General features: G+C 44.1%; 1 protein-coding gene across 12 annotated transcripts in view; it reads left to right on the forward strand.

Moving 5' to 3' along the window:
- The window catches only part of HELLS (helicase, lymphoid specific), a 45,981-nt gene that overhangs the window by 16,108 nt on the left and 8,234 nt on the right, over positions 1-21,639 (forward strand). For 8 of the 12 annotated variants that reach the window (XM_073352725.2, XM_073352739.1, XM_073352734.2 and 5 more), the window contains exons 5-19: positions 221-257; positions 379-443; positions 986-1,027; positions 3,019-3,243; positions 5,577-5,759; positions 5,940-6,083; positions 8,787-8,983; positions 9,580-9,676; positions 9,988-10,042; positions 10,807-10,970; positions 19,329-19,471; positions 19,727-19,865; positions 20,831-20,914; positions 21,028-21,147; positions 21,376-21,492. In XM_073352725.2, the coding sequence (XP_073208826.1) occupies positions 221-257; positions 379-443; positions 986-1,027; positions 3,019-3,243; positions 5,577-5,759; positions 5,940-6,083; positions 8,787-8,983; positions 9,580-9,676; positions 9,988-10,042; positions 10,807-10,970; positions 19,329-19,471; positions 19,727-19,865; positions 20,831-20,914; positions 21,028-21,147; positions 21,376-21,492 (1,812 nt within the window). The remainder of the gene's footprint in view (positions 1-220; positions 258-378; positions 444-985; positions 1,028-3,018; positions 3,244-5,576; positions 5,760-5,939; positions 6,084-8,786; positions 8,984-9,579; positions 9,677-9,987; positions 10,043-10,806; positions 10,971-19,328; positions 19,472-19,726; positions 19,866-20,830; positions 20,915-21,027; positions 21,148-21,375; positions 21,493-21,639) is intronic. The other 4 variants (XM_073352728.2, XM_073352735.1, XM_073352729.2 and 1 more) reach the window with 4 other exon arrangements.

The raw sequence follows: 21,639 nt of genomic DNA on the forward strand, positions 1-21,639 counted from the left end.
ATATTTTGAGCATGTTATGTTGAACCTTGTTCTAACATAGCTAGATGCTATTTTTAGAAACATATTTACAATGCTTGGGAGTAACAATTTTCAAAAATGATGTCAAATACAGTTACAAACTATGTAAACATGTCAGTGCTGATTACATCTTTCTCTTATCTGTCCAAGAGATATTAGAGAATATTTAAGTTGATAACGCTTTTAAATATTCACTTTCTAGAGTCAGAATCTAACTGATGAAAAAGAGGAGAAATCTGGTAGGTTTATCTATCGTTAGGTTTTGCTTTTTGTCTATATTTCAGTACTCAGTTTTCTTAATTTTTGATGTGGCTTACCAGTATTTTGAGCTTTTAAGAGCTCTGTGATATTTTCTTGTAGTTGTGAAGAAAAAAAGAGGAAGAGAAGATGAAACCTATTACATTTCAGAAGTCATGTCCAAAGAGGTAAGAGTGCATTTTATGTAATTTGCAGCAAATAGAAAAGTATTTTCTATACATTAGCATTCACTTGTGATGTAGCTTCCAGATACTGCTGTCTTATGGTACTGTAGCATATTTTAAACATACGTAGAATTCATTGATGTGCCATTTCAGAGAGGTTATTGACTAAAATGTGATGGTATGTGATTTCTGCAGCTTATATTATTGTCTCTTGAACATAATTACATACACCTTTGTTAACAAAATGAGGAATTTAAGCAGACTTCCAGAAGGTGTACCCATTTCTTCTCTCCCTAACGTGTGTGCGTGTAAAAATGTGAACTTTATTTTATTTTGTATTCCCATCTGTGTGACCTTGAGCAAGGTACTTACTTTATCTATGCATGTTTTCTTTATCAGCAAATGAGGATAATACTTGGTTGAGGTTCACTTAAAGCACTTTCAGATCCTGGGATTAAAGGTTTTACAAAAATAGATGTTGCTATACTAGTTTTTCAAGTTGCTGTAAAGCATATTTTACACTAGCGTTTTCTTTTTATTTCTAGGAAATCTTGTCAGTGGCCAAAAAAAGCAAAGTAGAAAATCAGGTATGTCCTTTCATATTGTTCCAATTTAAGTGTACACTGTAAAACCAGTTTAAATGTCTTCAATTTCAAAATTCATCATTGTATTTTAGATCGCTTTACCTCATTTCCTGCCCCCATATTTTAATTGTTGTTTATTACTGAAAACTTACTTTTCTAACTCTCTATATTTGTTAATCTAAGTAGCACATACCAACATGGAATAAGTGATTTTAAAATCAAAGTATCTGAAAATAAAATTCTTTATCTTGAAATTTTGTATTGGGTTATGCCTCCAAACATCTTGCTAAAGAGAGAGGTATGAAATACAGTTTTGCTGCTTGTTGCTCTCTGTATTAAACTGGGAGGAAATGTCTAAAATATATTAGCTCAATTTCTTTCTTCATTCTAACTGATAAAAAAACAAATATGCATCTTTTACATTTATATAGAATAAATACAATTTTAGGAAAGATAAGCACTGGGAACCCTATATAAGATATATGATTTTTGTCTAACTTGATTTTATTCATGACAAAGTGGTGGTTTTACTTATACATTATGAATGACTTTATGTGGTATATTTTTAAACTTGTTCTGTAAATAAAATGCCTAGCTGCTATAGCATTAGGTGCTCTACTAGAAGTTTTAAAAGTAAGGGGTTTAATTAGAGGTGGGCAAACTAGGGTTGGCAGGCCACATCTGGCCTACAGGGCCATCCTGCCGGCCTTTGAGCTCCTGGCCGGGGAGGCTAGCCCCCAGCTCCTCCCCTGCTGTCCCCCCTTCCACGCCGGCGCGCAGGCAGCGCAGCTGGCTCCATCCGGGCGGCAGGGCTGCGAGCTCCTGCTGCTCTGAGCGGCATGGTGGGGGATTTAGGGGACAGGGAGAAGGGGGTGATTGGATGGAGGTGGAGGTTCTGGGGGGGCAGTCAGGGGATGGGGAACAGGGGGGGTTGGATAGGGCGTGGGAGTCCCAGGGGGCTAGTCAGGGGGTGGGGGTGTGGATAGGGGTCGGGGCAGTCTGGGGACAGGGAGCAGGGGGGGTTGGATATGGGGTGGGGTCCCGGGACCGTGGTTAGGGGTAGGAGACCCCAGGAGGGGGTGGTCAGGGGACAAGGAGCAGGGAGGGTTGGATGTGTCAGGGGGTCTGAAGGGTGCAGTGAGGGGGTGAGGGACAGGCTGTTCGGGGAGGCACAACCTTCTGTACCTGGCCTTCCATACAGTTTTGCACCCCGATGTGGCCCTCGGGCCAAAAACTTTGCCCACCCCTGGGTTTAATGGTGCACTGATTTAGTATTAAGCTCAAGCCTCCAGAAGTTGGAGCCTAAATTTGTCTTGTGTTAAATGTGAATTGTTTGATAGTGTAGTGTGGAGCACAAGGGAAACATCTTTGCCTCTCAAAGTATAAGTCATATGCTGAGGAAAAACCGAGTGCTGGAATATCAGATCAGGCTTGCAACATACACGTGATATAGTGTTCTAGTTCTGAGAATTAATAAGGTGCGGGGAGAGGGGGCGGGTTGGCTGTTAGTTTTCTGCTCTGTTCTTCTAGGGAATTGAATGTGAGGGGGGAGCCAACTTTTAGTGGTCACTAGAATTCCCTTAAAGGGAAACCGTTCCACGTGAAATATGCTGTCCTTTGTGTGTCAAGTTTTGAGGTCAGTTCACTTTTATGGATAGCAACTTGGTGTTCAACATTATCATTTTATTTAGTAAATATTATTGCTTTTAAACTACGAAGAGTTGAAGGATACATTGCCATTTAGTAGTTGAATGTTTTAAATATTAATTGGCTAAGTGGCAATATCATCACTGGAAATTTTGTGCTTGAGTTATTGTGTGTGGTCAGCCACACTTCGATTAAATCTGCCTTTATCATTGCAGCTGGATGCTGTTTTTCCTAACTGTAGCAATAACATTGACTTGGAGATTTGCCAGAAGTCTCAGCAGCTTGCTCAGTATGTTAACTAAGCTTTGCAATGTTTGTGCTTAAATTCTCTAAACTTCCTTCTGTAGGATGAAAGCTCTTCTAACAAACTGGGTGCAGAAGACCTACAGAAAAATGGAGATTCTAATAGCGTCATTAAAGATAGGTTGTCACAAGCTGTACGACATAATGCCAAGCACTTCCTTGATCCAGTACGGAAATTTAATGGGCAGCCAATACCCTTTCAACAGCCAAAGCTTTTTTCAGGAGGTGTTATGAGGTGGTACCAAGTTGAAGGCATGGAATGGCTCAGGGTATGAATCTATATGTTAGCCTAAATCTTATGTTTCTACTTATTTCAACAGAAGATGATATTGGTCATGTTTCAAAGTCTTCCAGATTAAGTATATTGGGGGAACAGTGTTTCTTTTGGGTTTGGCACAAAAGCTGTGCAGAGCTGTATTTTTGTTTTAAGGAACTCTCGGTCCATGTCAGCTTTGGCCTTTCCAGCCCTGTGTGGTTGACTGAACTGTAGAAATTACATACATGTTCCTTTAAAAGAAGAGAATATGTATGGGGGCATTGCCACGTAATGTCCAGGTGGAAATTTTCAAGGAAGACAGCTTAAAGCCACTCTTCTAATAGGAGTAAAAAATGCATGTGGGAGACTGTACTCCATTTCCCCTGTTACAACATACTGATATTTCAGGCAGGATGTTCCTTACCTGACTTCAGATTAGCTCTATCCCAAGTGTCAAAATTCAGTGCTTCCATCTTTGTTTTGGAATTACAAGTGGCCTGTAAAGGATTTCTAAAACACAAAATTGGGCTCGTGCACCTATTGTTTCTTTATGATGTATAAAAGAGGCGTGGATATTTTAAAAAAATTTCTTCTTGATTTTTCACTTTAGAAATATCAGGAGTATCAAGTCTAGTCTTCCCTGTTCTAACTAGAGAATGTCTTGGGGATCTGATATGTGTTGTGAGCTCTTGCAACCTATTTGGAGAGTTGGTATTTTGAATTTTTAACAAAGACTTTATATTGGGCATTGGAGTTAAATGTATTAGATTTAAATATTCTGACTAAAAGTCTTTCCTCTTTCAACTTCTCATGATTACAGGGCTAACTGCACCTGTTCAATGTCTGGTCTCTCTGAGTGCACCTCTTCAGGTGGTAGGCTTCTTGCCCGTACCTGTCCCAGGGTGGAATCTTGTGCCATTTTCCCACTCTTAGACAGGAACCTGAGTATACCAACTGCTTAACATCCAGCAGGTCCAACCCAGGTTCAGGCATGTGTTTCCTCCTTATGGGAATTTGTGACCAATGGTATTGACCCAAGAGCCTTCTAAAAGGTGTTTTAAAATCCATTTCTCTCTTGAATCTTTGTTCCAATTGCTAAATAAAAATAGCCTACATGCACATTCAGTTTCATCTAAATTGTACACTTCACTACATACTGAAAAAGAAAGCCTGACTTAGCAACGAGAACAGAATAGACCCAATTAAGTCTTCTGCATTCATCACAGGGCATACCTACACTACAGATTTCTGCTGGCACTGTTATGTTGGTCAAGGGTGTGAAAAAGTGCCAGCAAATGGCCCCTACTGTAGCCACAGGTACACTTGCAAAACTGCGCTTTTTCATGTTACAGCTTATTTCTCTCGGGCTAGGGGGTTGGAATAAGCTTTACTGGAAAAAGTGCAGTTTTGCTGGTATATGTTGTGTCCGCACTAGGAGCACACTTTGTCTGAATAGTATACTGGTATATCTATACTACCAAAGCGCTCCTAGTATAGATGTGGCCATAGTGTCTTTCCGGGTAGACAAGACCTAACTTTCTAATGTTTAAAAAACAAACAAACACCTCTCCCAGTTTTTCTTTAAATCGCCTTTTATCCACCAAAGAAGCTTAAAAGGATACAAGTGCAAGTTTTTTCCTCATTATTTTTGGCTCAAACTTAAAGGTAACAATGTGCTGATTTTTAGAAAGCAGATGATAAAGGCTAGTTGGCTAAAATATCAGTGTAACTATGTAGGAAGATTCCTATTTCTGTGCAGAAGCATGACAGTACAATTATGCAGCTGGTTTTTTGTTAGCTATGTCTCTGTATTTAACTTGTAAAGCATATTTATTCATGGAGCAAGCGTTAACTTTTAAAATTTATTTTTATACTAAACACTAAAGTGTCTGAATATAAAATACTGTATCTATATTCTGCTTTGATCACTCAAAAATGACCGAACAGAATTTTTACCAAACTTTATTAAAAAAAAAAAATTACCTTTTAGTTTAGAAACAAGCATGAAAAATGTCAGCAGAAAATTTCCAGCGAAGTTACCATGTCAGTTAAGGATAAGCTTTCTGTTAAGGGCATGCAGATACCTGATGTGTCCAAGTTCTTGCACTTTCACAAGGCCAGTTGGCCACCTAACTGGTCACATGTATGCGTAAATATTTGACTGGCACATGCACATAGATCCTTTATATTTAAGTTAGGCAAGTAGAAATTTTATTCATCTAACTCTGAAAATATGCATATGGGAAAAGATTGATAGCAGGAGGCAAATGGTGAATGCAGTCAGGTGTTTATATTCATCTGGATGCCTGGTGCTTATTAGGCATGTGTATCTTTCTGTGTATGCAGATGCTTTGGGAAAATGGCATTAATGGCATTTTGGCAGATGAAATGGGACTGGGAAAGACAATCCAATGTATTGCCACAATAGCACTGATGGTAGAGAGAGGAGTCCCTGGACCATTCTTAGTATGTGGTCCCTTGTCTACTCTTCCTAACTGGATGTCCGAGTTCAAGAGATTCACTCCAGAGGTAAAAAGTATTTACTTTTTAGTGTTTAGAAGAGCAAATTATTTCATTCTCATAACTGTTTTGGTTTGGAACTTCTTCTATATGTATTGTAACCACAGTGATAGTTCTTAATGTGATTACTTTAAAATGTGTGGGTTCTTGATTGCTACTTATTAATGGCAGTATAAAAACTCCTTTTAGATTCCCATAATGCTGTACCATGGAGCCCAGCAGGAACGTCGTAAATTGGTTCAAAAAATTCACAGGCGAGAAGGTTCACTGCAAATTCATCCTGTGGTCATTACTTCGTTTGAAATAGCCATGAGAGACAGAAATGCCTTGCAGGTACACAAGTACACCCTGACAGGTGGAATGCCTCATTATCCCTAATATAGCTTAAACAGTGCTTTCTACTGCAGTAGAAACGTCAAACATTCTATCTGCCCGGTGGCAGTGTCAGACTGTAACAGTTATAGCTGCTTTTATCAGTTTCCAAATGCACTGTTCCCTCCGTGTCTAGAGCCCTGGATTGGCATATTTAGTAACTTTATGAAAAAGGTAGAATGCACTACCCAAAAGGGGTTGTGGACAATGGTAGGGAAATTACAATAAGAAGGCAAGCATAATCCATAGCCTGATGCAAACTTGTCCTAAGTGATCTCTCAACAGATGGACCAAAACTGGTTGTTTAAAGGGGAGGTGATTATGACTGGTTCCCCCGGGGTGCCACCTGGAACTGGGGTACCACTGAGCTCTCTGACATACCAGCCTGGGCTCCCTCTCACTGTGCTGCTGTGATAAGCTGCAGACCCACTCCCAGTCCTACACTTCCACCAGCATTCGCACACGTAGGGACACATCCAGCTGCAGTGACATACAGGCTTTATGACCAGCCACTGCATGCAGTACCAGTAGAAAGTCTGCAGCCAAAGTGACTCTCCGCTCCACAGGCACACACCCCCTCTGGAGCATAAACCCAAAATTATACCATCTTGCACTGCACAGGGATTTGTACATTATAAGCTCATAGTGTTCCCTTCCCGCCTCTCTCTCCCCCCTCCTTCCCCCCATGTGGAGAGGAATATGCAAAAGCCTTTGCCCCTTGAACTACAATTTCCCATGCATTTCACTCAAACTCACTAGTTTAGATAAAGCAAAAACAAGTTTAACAACTACAAAAGATTTTTTTTTAAGTGATTATAAGGGACCGGAAACAGATCAGAACAGATTACCTAGCAAATAAACAAAACACAAACTAAGCTTAATATACTAGATGGATTGGATGTGAATTAGCAGTTTCTCACCCTGAGAGAGGATACAAGCGGGCTTGCAGTTTCTTAAGGAACAAGCTGCTCTTGCTTTACAGCTTGAAATCCCCAGGTCTTTCATACACGACTAGAAATCCTTTTAGCCTGAGTCCAGCACTTCCCCCAGTTCAGTCTTTGTTCCTCAGGTGTTTCTAGTTGTCGTCTTGTGTGGGGAGTGAAGAAAAACAGATGTCACTCCTTATATAGCTTTAGCATATGGTGGGAACCCTTTGTTCCAAACCTCAGCTTGTGGAAAAACATTGGCATCCCAAGATGGAGTCCAGAATCATGTGGCCTGGTCACAGGCCCTTGCATACCTTACTGAGGATTTGTCTACACTGCAACATTGTCAACAAAACTTTTGTCTTTCACGGGTACTTTAAAAAGCCTGTGCCCGTGCCTCCCCCATCCCCCACGCGCACGAAAGACACAAGTTTTGCCGAAGCAAGTGGCAGTGTGAACACGGCTTTGTTAGCAGGAGTGCTCTCCTGCTGACAAAGCTAACACCGCTCACGGGGTGGACAGATAGCGTTTACACACAGACTTTTTAGTTTACACACACTGCGATGTGTATACACACCCTGAGTCATAGCAGGCATTAATTACAGGCTGCGTGGAACCTTCACAGGAAGATTAAGTTCTTCCAGGGTCCATTGTCTTTGTTGATGGGCCAATGGCCCCGTCTGGCTTCATTGTTGTACCTGAAAGGCTGGCTATGGGTGTTTTCCAGAGTAAGCCCATTTGAAATACAGATCCCTAGTCAGTATTCATAACTTCAGATACAAATATGTTAGATGCATACAAATGGGAAAATTATATTCGTCAAATCATAACATTTTCAATGACACTCCACATGATTTATCTTGTACAAAACACCTCATAATTATGCCATAATCATATCCTAGTAATATTACTATGAAGAATATGGGGTGCAGTGTCACAGTGGGTTTTGGAGTAGAATTTGTATTCAGTAGAGTACATTGGAGTGGTCACTTAAGACAGGAGGTTGCTTAATAATGGTCATCTCTTTCACTGTAGAGTCAAAGAAGGAGCATTCCTGATGCAGCATATTTTTTCGATATCCAGCGTAATAACATTTCAGTTCTACATCAGTTTGTGCACTCCTGAATAATATACTGAATAAAATATTACACAAACTACATTAAAAACATTAAGGTTGCAAAGTTAACAGTTAGGAAGTGCCAGAATTAAGGTTGCCCGCTGCTCAAGCATGGTCTTCACTGAGTGTGTACACACTGAGACTTTTCCACAGCTTTATAACATGGCCAAATTTGGGGTGGGTTTTTATGAATATTTAGAAAGACACTTCCCTGACACACAGGTCAGTCCTTGCCGATTTTTAACTCCCTGCTCCACTGGAACCCAGATAAAGTCACATGAATTTAAGATATTTTTGTTAGCCTTGTTCTTGGAAACAACTTGGGCTGTTTGTGGGTGAAATTTTCCCTCCCCTTCCCCCGCCCCAATCTCCCTTCCCTCCCCCCCAAAAAAACCAAAACAAAACAAAACTTCCAGCCTGAGGTAGATTCCAGGCATGGGAAATTTTTGCCTAAACAGTTGAAGTTTGGCAAAGTTATAAGAAAATGACAATAGGGTCTTATGATGGGAAGTGTTGGGCAGCCATAATAGGCAGTTCTACTGGTGCTGTCTGTAATATATATTTTGATGTGGCAAAGATCACATTTCTTGAAATGCTAGGTGACTTCTTTTCTTTCTGTAGCATTGCTTCTGGAAGTATCTGATAGTGGATGAAGGACATAGGATTAAGAACATGAACTGTCGTCTTATCAGGGAATTAAAACGGTTTAATGCTGACAATAAACTTCTGTTAACTGGCACTCCCTTGCAAAACAACTTGGCAGAACTCTGGTCACTACTTAACTTCCTGCTGCCAGATGTATTTGATGACTTGAAAAGGTAGGCCATGGTCTATTGGCCCAGACTGTTTGTGTGTGTTCTGCATGAGCTGCTCAGAACTAATGCCCTGCATCGTTACAACTATCCATCTGTTCATTTGAGTTGGATAAATTGATAACATATCACACAATGATTGGATTCATCTTTGTTCAGTGATGGAGGGGCTTGAATGGTTTCTCCCTTCCTCAGGTGACTTTTCATTTCTGAAGTTGCTTCTACAGAGAGGGAAACAATTTTCATATCTTAGCCAGTGAGCAAAAATTAAAACCCTCTGAGCCAAGCAGGAAGCATTAAGTTTTCCTTCATGACTACCTGTCACATCGCAGTGCCAAAAAACAACTTTGAATTCAGTGCTAAGCTGGAAAGAGATTGCAAAGGTCTAGTTCTACAGCAGAAATAATGTTGTTTTGTATAACACATTGCACTGTGCTTTCCAACTAACATTTGTATTTGTTATAATTCAGTTTTACAATTGTCTGGCCTTACATCTTTCATACATAATGTGCTTTAGAAACTTTTTTGGAGTTTGACACACATTCAAATAACAACGAATAATGCATATGAAATAACTTGAATTGTTTTGTCTCTGTCTCTAGCTTTGAGTCCTGGTTTGACATTACAAGCATTACAGAAATTGCTGAAGATATTGTTGCTAAAGAAAGGGAGCAGAACATCTTACACATGTTGCACCAGGTCTGGGATCTTGATGATTTTGCTGTTCTTGTTTTAAAGTTTTATTGCGCCTTTAATCCCGAGCATATTTTTTAGAACATATTTCTTCTTTGGAGTTGATCATAACACAACTTAGCAGGTCTGGTGTTGCATCTTTGGCATTGTTGGCACTTTCTGCATTTATTTTGTATTGGACCTTCTCAACATTAGAAGATTAAAAGAATGGCATGAGTCTTTGATAATTTTTTTTTTTGTTTGTTTTGGTTTTGGAATGAAATTGAGAATTCTGAAGACTAAAGCTAACTGCAACTTTTGTTTCTGTACTTTTTTAGCACTTGATGTTTCACCAGCAGATTAAACTGGTACCATGCACTATCATTAACATTAAGTTGAGTTGTGTGTGTCATTCAAGTTTGTCTTTTATGGAATGTGACCCAAACGTATTTTTATCTCAGATCATTTTGTTGGCAGTGGGCAGGGATCACTTCTTACTCTCCAAGTTTGTAATGGGGTTTTATTCCCCTATTCAAAGGCAAAACCAAACTATTGTTAGGTGGCCGCTGCTTTTTTTTTTATTATTATTATTTTTTTTTTAAAGTCAACACTTGCCAATAGTCACCACTGTTTTCCTATTCCAGCTCTATGGAAAAACTTGTCTCCCAGATATGCTATGTGGTAACTGTTGACAAATGCTGACTCTTCACTGACAACTCCTGTAATCCAGTAGGGGCACTACTTCATTGTTGTGTCAGGATCACATAAATGTTTAAGTCCATAGAGTTCCTAGGGAATGTAACTTTCAAAATTTTTAAATAGCCACTTTTCAAAGCTATGGCATGTAGACAATAACTGCATTACCATTATAAGGATTTCTCAGTATTTTAGTATGAACCCCTCAGCCCCAATCCAGAACTCACACCCCCTCCCAAACCCCAACCCCCAGCCTGCTGAAAGTGAGTGAGGGTGGGGGGAGAGTGTGCAATGGAGGGGGGGGGAGTGGAGTGGGCAGGGCCTCGGGCAAGGGGCGAGGTAGATCCTGGGTTGCCCTTAAATTCAAAAAGTGATCTTGAGCGTAAAACGGTTGGAGACCACTGCACTAGAGAGCTTGGCCCCACGTGTTTAATGGTTGTGTATGTATTTGTTTACATTTTAGATTTTGACGCCTTTCTTATTGAGAAGACTGAAATCTGATGTAGCTCTTGAGGTTCCTCCTAAACGAGAAGTTGTGGTCTACGCACCACTGGCAAAGAAACAAGAAACCTTCTATACTGCTATTGTAAATCGGACCATTAAAAAGCTGCTCGGAAACAATGAGGTACCTACTACTGTGGACTTCAGAAATGTATAAAAACAATTACGGTTCACAAATGAAAATACCATAGCATTGGTTACACTAGTAGTGACTTCTAAAACACTTTTTACCAGTTTCGTTTTGTGTACAGATGCATAGCTCATTAGTTATATTAGAATTCTATACATTGAAGTTGAATAGAAACATTCTACCTTATCAATTTTGGTGTCAAATTTTTTTTGTTACAGGTCTCTAAAATATTTTCCTGATTTGACTTTTGTCTATTATTTCATTGCCTCTCAGCTCAAAATTGGCTTATTACCCTGTCAAAGTTTCCATATACTTAAGTCTTTTTAAACTTCAGCACTGACTATTATTGAAGAAAATAATAAAATTGAGCAAAAGCTTTTTGTTGTGAATAGTTCTGGGCCTAATCCTTCTGCCACTTATTTCAATTGGAATTCATTGCTGTTGACGTCAGTGGGTATAGAATTTAGAGCATGTTGCTCCTTGGCTAGTTTTAGCCTAGAAAGGACATAATGGTATTTCTGTAGTTCACAGCTAAGAGACCTTCCTCTTGCTCAAGTGACCATTAAGGTTGTTGTGATAGTCCACAAAAGCAATGAGTCCCCGTGCACCTCTTAGAAAATGAGGCTTTCAGTATATAAAGTTGTGTACTGAGAATTGAAGCCACTTTTTTAAAAAATTAGAATTTATGTTTAGTTAAGTAGTAAACCGCTGGACATCTTCAGAAGTCATACTTCAGTTATTGTCACAACATAACTTTTTTAGGTAGGACAAGAGGGTGACCTTCGAGTCATTTTCTTAGCAAATGCAGAGCTTGCCAAGCCAGTTTGTGGCAGCCTCCTCTATAAAGTGTAGAGACTTCAGACCGCCATCAAATCTTGTCAGAGGGCAGTCCTCAATAATGTGTGACATTGTCTCTTTGGCCATAAATGGATGTGCCCCGGGTGTGCAGGCTGGCTGCACATTGACCCTGGCCCACTTGAAAAGGTATCAGAAGGACCCTGACTGGCATGATAAATCAAAGCCAAGTACACACGTGGTAGGGTCAGATATAAGAGCCTGGTTCTTCTTTAAGTCCATTCCATATTAGGTGTGTGTGCTCATCACATACACCGGTGCTGGAAGTTTTTCCCTCAGCAGTATCTGTAAGGGACTGGCTCTGGTGCCCTCTAGAGTGGTGTGCACATGCTGCAGTATAAGGGGCACCCCTGGTTCTCCCCACCCTCAGTTCCTTCTTGCCACCAGTGATGGTGCTGGGGCATTTGCTGCTTTAATTAGCATTGTTTTGTTCTCCGTTCTTGAGAACTTTACAAACCCTGTAATATCGTAGAATATCAGGGTTGGAAGGGACCTCAGGAGGTCATCTAGTCCAACCCCCTGCTCAAAGCAGGACCTAATCCCCAGCTAAATCATCCCAGCCAGGGCTTTGTCAAGCCTGACCTTAAACTCCTAAGGAAGGAGATTCCACCACCTCTCTAGGTAACACATTCCAGTGCTTCACCACCCTCCTAGTGAAAAAGTTTTTCCTAATATCCAACCTAAACCTCCCCCACTGCAATTTGAGACCATTACTCCTCGTTCTGTCATCTGCTGCCACTGAGAACAGTCTAGATCCATCCTCTTTGGAACCCCCTTTCAGGTAGTTGAAAGCAGCTATCAAATCCCCCTTCATTCTTCTCTTCCTCAGACTAAACAATCCCAGTTCCCCCAGCCTCTCCTCATCATCATTTTTGTTGCCCTCCGCTGGACTCTTCCACCTTCTTCTTTTAGTGTGGGGCCCAAAACTGGACACAGTACTCCAGATGAGGCCTCACCAATGCCGAATAAAGGGGAATGATCACATCCCTCGATCTGCTGGCAATGCTCCTACTTACAAAGCCCAAAATGCCGTTAGCCTCCTTGGCGACAAGGGCACACTGTCGACTCATATCCAGTTTCTCGTCCACTGTAACCCCTAGGTCTTTTTCTGCAGAAATTCTGCCTAGTCATTCAGTCCCTAGTCTGTAGCGGTGCATGGGATTCTTCCATCCTAACTGCAGGAGTCTGCACTTGTCCTTGTTGAACCTCATCAGATTTCTTTTGGCCCAATCCTCTAATTTGTCTACGTCCCTCTGTATCCTATCCCTACCCTCCAGCGTATCCTACCACTCCTCCCAGTTTAGTGTCATCTGTAAACTTGCTGAGGGTGCAGGACAGACCCTTGGGGCACTCCACTTGATACCGCTGCCAACTAGACATGGAGCCATTGATCACTACCCGTTGAGCCCGACGATCTAGCCAGCTTTCTGTCCACCTTATAGTCCATTCATCTAGCCCATACTTCCTTAACTTGCTGGCAAGAATACTGTGGACATATAGTTGTATATAGTTAGTAGTCGAATTAGTTACCCTTGGTGGTAGTTCTTAAAGTCTTCTTTAATCCCGAACGGGACTCAGCCTGGGGACGGGGCATGCTTTAAGCCCTGCAATCGTTGCAAACAGCCTATGCCCATCAGCGATCCCCATAGTAGCTGCCTAAGGTGCTTGGGTGAAGGTCACATAAGTAACAAGTGTCGTATTTGTAAGTCTTTCAAACCCAGGATGAAAAAGGAGCGGGACAACCGTCTTAACGTGCTCCTGATGGAGTCGGCACTTGCTCTGGCACCGGAGCGACAGTCCAACTTGGCACCAGGGCGTTGGTGCGCAGTGCTCTGCCGGCACTACCACGAGCCAGCACCGATTCCCCCTCCATGGATCATAGAATCATAGACTATCAGGGTTGGAAGGGACCTCAGGAGGTCATCTAGTCCAACCCCCTGCTCAAATCAGGACCAATCTCCAATTTTTGCCCCAGATCCCTAAATGACCCCCTCAAGGATTGAACTCGCAACCCTGGGTTTAGCAGGCCAATGCTCAAACCACTGGGCTGTCCCTCCCTGCCAGCAAAGAAGCTGAAGAAGACAGTGAGGGGAAGAGCTCCTGCTTCCCACAAGGGAAAGGAGAGGGCTTGGGGCAAGCCAAGACCCACGCTGGCAACTCAACACTTCCTTCGGGAAGTTGGGCCCCATCTCAAGTCGAGTGGTGCAACCCATCCCATACCTTGTCTGCAACTCCAGATAGCAGTGGAGGCCTCTGTCAGCTTCAGGTGCCATTGACACCTGAAGCCCTACAGCTATCTCAGGAGATCCTGACGCTATAGCTCAGTGGTTTGAGCATTGGCCTGCTAAACCCAGGGTTGTGAGTTCAATCCTTGAGGGGGCCATTTAGGGATCTGGGGCAAAAATTGGGGATTGGTCCTGCTTTGAGCAGGGGGTTGGACTAGATGACCTCCTGAGGTCCCTTCCAACCCTGATATTCTATGATTCTGGTGCTGCCCACTCTGGCAGTACCCTAGTCTCAAGGTAAACTCGCCTTGGGACTGCTACGTATGTTCCTGCCTCAGTGGCACCATTCCCCATCGCAAGGGACACCCCGCCACCACTTGCCTACTGAAAGCCTTCACGCCTCAGAGATAGAGAAGCAGGCTCAACGGAGCCCTTTTCCTGTCTCCTGACTTTGGGCACTGACAGCAGGATTCGAGGCATATCTCGCCAATAGCCTGGCACAGACCCCCCAAGGCATGTGCCCCCTGGCAGGAGCACTAAGACCAACCCCTCGTGTCTCCAAGAGCTCGGTACAGATCACGGACTGATCAGGGGACCGAAGGCAGTGATCACTAGCCCATCGTCATCTGTCTCCAAGATGGAGATTGCTGTATTTGAGAGGATCCTCCTGGCAATTGGCTTGTGGTCCTGCTTAACTTCCCAGTACCAGTTGAGTCACGTCAGGCATAGATTGCCGGATTTCCGACACTGATCTGCTGAACGCAGTAGGTCCCCGAGGCTCCGACCAAGACATTTGTCTCACTCAGACAGGTCTACCTTGAGGCGCAGCGACTAACACCAGTCAGACAAGAGCCACTGCCCCATCTGATCTTGGTCTTCCGGTACCGAGTGTACCGGTTATAGCTCCATCATTGAGTAGGGTCCCCTGACTGCAGGACTAGCTCTGGTGCCATCTACATCATCTGCACTGAAATCCATCCTATGGCCCCAAGTACAGTGGCCAGTGCCATGCTATCCATGGAACCCTTGTGGGGTCACCCAGGCTGCCCACTCAATGCCGGCCCCCTCCAGTGCTTGAGGCTTCGGGGGGGGAAAGACCCCACAGGTCCAGGAGCTGTTGGACCACCAATGGGCATTTAGGATCCTGTGCCCCGGCATCATCCTTGTCACCAGACGAGGCTATCACGGGGCCTTCTCACCCAGTTCCTCAGGATGATGCTAAGACGTACCAGAAACTATTCAAGAGGGTCACATCTGACCTGAGGCTTCAGGCAGAGGAATTGGAGGAGCCTTCGGACTCCCTGTTTGACATCCTCTGCTCCTCCTATGGTGGCTTTACCCCATAAGATTACTAAAGCCCTGTGGCAGTCTCCATCCCCCCCATCTCCAAAAGGGCAAGCGCAAGTACTTTTGTGCCAGCTAAGGGACATGAGTACTTATTCCCACCCAGCCCCCAGTTTCCTTGTGGTTGAGGCAGTTAACCACAGGGAAAGGCAAGGACAATAATGACTCAAGGATACTGGATCTCTTTGAACATAAAATTTATTCATCTTCCAGCCTTCAGTTAACAGTGGCCAAACACCAGGCTCTCCTTGGCCGATATGACTTTAACATGTAGCAAGCCATGGCCAAGTTCGAGTGTTTGCTTCCTGAGGGGTCCAGGATGGAATTCCAAGCGGTTATTGACGAAGGTATGACCCTGGCCAGGGCGGCCCTCCAGGCGGCGTCAGATGCAGCAGATTCTACTGCTCACACCATGGCTCTGCCATCTCCATGTGGCAAGCCTCCTGGTTGCTCCTCTCTAGCTTGTCTGCCAAGGCTCAGCAGTCTAAGCAGGACCTTCCCTTCAACAGCCAGTCCCTATCGGCAAAGCAAACAGACAGCAAGCTGCATGGTTTAAAGGACTACCATACCACCCTCAAAACTCCGGGCCTTTACGTCCCAGGCCTGGCGCATAAGCGGTTCAAACCACAACAGCCTCAGAGCCGGCGAGTCTGCCTCAGCAGGACCTGCCTCACAAGAAAGCCCAGGCTACAAATGTCATCCGAGCCACCCGCTTCACCCTCTGCGCAGTCGAGCTCAACCTGAAACAAGCAGGGGGCCAACTGATCATTTTGAGGGTGCACCCAAGGGTGAACTACCAGACTATTCTCTGGATCCATCTTCCCCAGTATTTTCCACCTGCCTTTCCTTTTTTCCTTCCTGAATGGATCGCTACAACTTCAGATCGCTAGGTCCTCAACACTGGCACAGGGTTATACCCTCCAGTTTCTTTCTGCCCCCCTTTTTCACCCCCCCCTCCCTGTCCCTCTTCAGAGACCCTTACGAGAGTCTCCTTGTGCAGGAGGTAAAAGAGTTACTGCTGCTGGGTGTGGTGGAGGAGATTCCTCTAGAGTACAGGAACAAGGAGTTCTATGCCCAGTACTTTTTAATCCAAAAGGCCAAGAGCGGTCTATGGCCCATCCTAGACCTGCGAGACTCAAGTACCTAAAGAAGCTGAGGCTCCATGTGGTCTCCCTGGCCTCTATCATCTCTTCCCTGGTTCCGGAAGACTGGTATGCCGCCTTCGACTTGAAGGACACATACTTCCACATAGCGATCTTTCAAGGACACAGACGCTTCCTCCAATTTATGGTGGGGACCTGACCAGTACCAGTTTGCAGTCCTCCCGTTTGGCCTGGCAACAGCACTGAGGGTGTTTACCAAGTGCATATCAGTGGTGGCTGCTTACCTCAGGCATCGGGGTATCCAGATCTACCTGTACCTTAACAACTGGCTAGTCAAAGGCAGCTCCAGGTCTCGGGTCCAAAAGGATGTTGCAGCTTTGCAAGCCACGTGCCTCTCCCTGGGCCTACTGGTGAATGACAAAAAGTCTATGCTAGTTCCGGTGCAGAGGATAGAGTTCATTGGAGCGGTGCTTGACTCGACCTGTGCCAGAGCATTTCTGCCACTAGAAAGGTTCCAGACATTGGCAGACCTCATCGCAGAAGTCTCCACATTCCCCCTGACTATGGCCAGGGTTTGCCTGCATCTTGGGATCCACATGGCTGGCAACGGTCTATTCCAGTCCAGGGATCACCTGGAAAAGATCCTTACCAACCCCCAACAATCTTACCTAGCTGTGATGGTGGATCAATCGCAGGACAGTCCTAGAGGGAGTTCCATTCGACACCCCCCCCTCACTCCATCCAGTTAGTTTCTGACACCTTGGCTGAGGTGCGCACCTCAGTAATCTCCACACCCAGGGTATGTGGTCCCAATAGGAGAGGATGTGTCACATAAACATCAAAGAACTCAGAGCGGTCCACTTGGCATGCAGATTGTTCTACCTCACCTGTTGGGCAAGGTGGTGAGAGTCCTGATGGACAACACAGCCTTGATTTTCTACATCAACAGGCAAGGGGGAGCACTCTCGTCGGCTCTCAACCAAGAGGCAGTCCATCTCTAGGACTTTAGCATCAGCCATGAAATCCACTTGGAAGCATGTCACCTCCCTGGTGTCAAGAACACGCTCCTGGATTACCTCAGCAGAGACTTACCCTCTCACTACGAGTGGTCATTCCACCCAGAGGTAGCCTGCATGATTTTCCAGAGGTGGGGAACTCCCCAAGTGGGCCTGTTCGCCGCCAGGCAAAACCGGGAGTGCCATCGGTTTTGTTCCCAGCGGGTCTGGGCAAGGACTCCCTCTCCGATGCCTTCCTCCTGTCCTGGTCAGGGAGCCTGATGTATGCATTCCCTCCGATTCCACTCACCAGCAAGGTCCTGGCAAAGATAAAGAGAGACAAGGCACAGGTTATCATGATATCGCCAGCAATGTTTCGGCACCCTCATGAACCTGGCAGCAGCCCCTCCTTGGCCCCTGCTTAACAAGCTGGACTTGCTGTCACAGGACCACGGTCAGCTATTACACCTCAACCTCACGTCCCTCCACCTCTCGGTGTGGATGCTGCGTGGCTGAACCCAGAGGAGCGGACCTGCTCGGATGAGATCCATCAGGTCCTCCTGGGGAATATGAAGCCCTCAACCAGACTGAGTTACTTGGACAAGGTTTTCCCGCTGGGCGTCCGAATGTGGCATCTCTCCCTCACATTCTTCTGTACAGTCTATTTTAGACTACCTGCTTCATCTGAGGAACCAGGTCCTGGCGCACTTGTCCATTAGAGTACATCTCGCAGCCATCTCTGCTTTTCACCCACCAATCCAGGGCCAGATGGTGTTTTCTCATGACATCATGGTCAGATGCTTGAGAGGCCTCAAGAGACTCTTCCCGCAGGTACGGACCCCTGTCCCACAGTGGGATTTTGGTTCTTTGAGCTGCTGGGCTCCTGCTCCCTTTCCCACCTGTCATGGAAGGTCGCTTTCCTGGTGGCAATGACATCAGCAAGACGAGTCTCTGAGATTAAAGCCTTGGCCTCAGAACTGCCGTACATGGTCTTCAAAGACAGGGTTCAGCTGCAGCCCCACCCAGCCTTCCTGCCGAAGGTGGTATCCATCTTTCATATGAACCAGAACATCATCTCCTCCCCCTCCCGCCCCCCGGTGTTCTGTCCCAACCGTCTTCACGTGCTGGACATCCGTTGGGCCTTGGCTTTTTACCTACAGCGTACCAAGCCTTTCCGTAAATTAACACAGCTCTTCATCACCACAGCGGATAAGATGAAGGGCTTTCCAGTGTCCTCGCAGAGGATTTCCAACTGGATCACCTCTTTCATATGGACATGTTACGAACTGGCGGGGGGGTCCCGCTGATCGTCAGAGCCCACTCGACTAGAGCTCAGGCATCCTCGGCAGCCTTCCTAGTGCACATCCCTATCCAGGACATCTGTAGAGCTGTGACTTGGTCATCTGTCCACACATTCACAGCTCATGCTGGGTTTGGCAGAGTTGTGTGGCAATCTATTAACTCCTGCCTGTCTCCATTGGTACTGCTTGGGAGATGCCTAATATGGAATGGACATGAGCAACACATCTCAAAGAACACCAGTTACAGAAAAAGGTAACTGTCTTTTTCTCATGTCAGCTGCAGACCAGTCTTCACTACATCAATGGCAGAGAAATCTGGGCAGTATAAAATATTTTCCCGATAATGTACCTTCAATAATAAATATTGGGAAATGTGTACTGTTAGTGAAGAGACTCTTTAAGCAGCAGATATGTTGAGAATCACTGGGACACCAAGGGGTTGGGTCACATCTAGCTGCCCTCTCCCCTTCCCCCCAATGACACATGAGAAACGTCTGCTGACTGTCATAATTCGTATCGCTTGCTACAGGAAGAAGTAGTGGAGTTGAGTCCTACAGGACGACCAAAGCGTCGGAGTCGAAAAGCGGTTGATTACCGTGAACGAGATGGTGATACGCCTGATGAGCTGGAAAAACTGATCAGCAAAATGCAAGAAGAAGTAGAAAAAGAGAGGTGCATATCTTGAAGAAAAAAATCCCTGTTTTAAAAATATCTTTAACTTAGAAGATCCCTTTTAATACACTATGAAATATTACATAAAATTGAAACTAAATTTTGAATCAAGATAAATGAAAAACTGCATTATCCTTTTTCTAATTCTGAAAATCTAGTAGTTCACAGTAGGTCTTCTAGACATTTGTTAGGTTGTACTGCACTTGAAATGCATTGACATTTTGCTGTACTAAAAACATTACGTGTCTTTGTAAGGCCAGTGATAGAAATGACCATTCCTACGGATTCAGAAATCAACCTTAAACTGCAGAATATTATGATGTTACTGAGGAAATGTTGTAACCATCCATATCTCATTGAATATCCACTGGACCCTGCCACGCAGCAATTTAAGGTACATATCCTGAAGCATTCAAAGCAGTGTTTTTTGAAAATTACTGTAGGTAATGTAATGCCAGTGAACAGCTTTAGATTTGTATAGTACGTTTCTCCACAAAACCCTACCAATGTGATTCAGTCTTGTTTTGAAATTTCCTACAGCAGATATGGGAGAGAGTAAGTTCAGTGTCTGGTCCCAACCAGTGGGGGGGGGGGGGGCAGGCAGTGCCTGCGGGGTGAGCTGCGTGGAGCTGCTTGCATGCCTCTGCCTAGGAGCCAGACCTGCTGGCTGCTTCCGGGGTGCAATGCAGTCAGCGGTGCCAGGATAGATGGGAAGCCTGCCTCTGCACCCTGGCTGCGCTGCTGACCGGGAGCCACCTGAGATAAGCCTGCACCCCAATCCCCTGCCCCAGCCCTGAGCCTCCTCCAAACCCTGAGCCCTCTCCTGCACCCCAAACCCCTCATCCCTGGCCTCACCCCAAAGCCCCCTCCCAGACCCTGAACTCCACATTCCCAGCCCGCACCCCAACCCTCTGTCCCAGCCCTATAATGAATATATATAAAGATCATCTTAATAGCTTTTCTATACTACATAAACCCTCTTACTGTATTGAAAAGGGGAAAAGAATTTGGATGATGTGTGTATGGTAGCTTTAACCCTCTAACATTTTTACTAACCCTAAATAAGCCATTAATGAAAACCAAAGGATCTCCTTCAAAATATAGTCTTGCAAATTAACATGAGCATGACTGCCAGCTAGTTGAATCCACTATCATTCAGAGGGGACACTTAGAGGCTGTCAGGAACTTTGAGCCACAACTCATGGTTTACACAATCAAATGATCTAGGCTGAAAAAGGATGGGATAGGATTAGCCACGCAGGTTGAAGCCTAGTGCATTAACTGTCATCCCTAGTACATGAATGTTGATGCATCTGGGAGATTGTAAATCTTGACTTCTCCTTTTTACTCTGTTTTAAGGTTGATGAAGATCTAGTGAAGAATTCAGGCAAATTTCTACTTTTGGACCGGATGCTGCCAGAACTGAAAAAGAGAGGACACAAGGTATTTTTGTTTATGAATATGGATCATAACTGATCAGTTGCCTTGTTGTGTGTTTTTGGTGTTCGGTTTTATTTTTTAAAATAGGGATACTGAGGAATCTTAACTACTTGTAGGTGTTGCTGTTCTCACAAATGACACTGATGTTGGACATTTTGATGGATTATTGCTATCTGCGGAATTACAAATTTAGTCGTTTGGATGGATCTATGTCCTATACAGAGAGAGAAGAAAATGTAAGTAATAGCTTAAATGCTTAGGTGCATGTATCCAACTCAGCTAATTGCAACAAATTCAACCTCTGTTGGTAAGCTTTATATGTAATGCCTTGTAGAAAGACAAAGCAAATAATATATTTTTAATCATCATCTGATTTAATTTAAAACATGGGTTAAAAAAAAAAACCCACTGACCATATCCTTTTATTCTGTATGCTATTTCATGTTAGATGTATTCTTTTCCAGATGCATAAATTTAATACAGATCCTGAAGTTTTCATATTTTTAGTGAGTACACGGGCTGGAGGTCTGGGCATTAATTTGACTGCAGCAGACACAGTCATCATCTATGATAGTGACTGGGTAAGATGATAAACTGTTTCTCAAATGCTACATCATACAATTTTCTACTGTAACCCTAGATACTCACTTAGCATCTTGTGGTATGGGATGCTCTACCAGATAATCTATGAAAGTAATGTATGTGAAAATTACATAGTAAAATATATA

This window comes from Lepidochelys kempii, chromosome 7 (assembly GCF_965140285.1).
Source record: "Lepidochelys kempii isolate rLepKem1 chromosome 7, rLepKem1.hap1, whole genome shotgun sequence".
In the NCBI taxonomy this organism is placed as follows: domain Eukaryota; kingdom Metazoa; phylum Chordata; order Testudines; family Cheloniidae; genus Lepidochelys; species Lepidochelys kempii.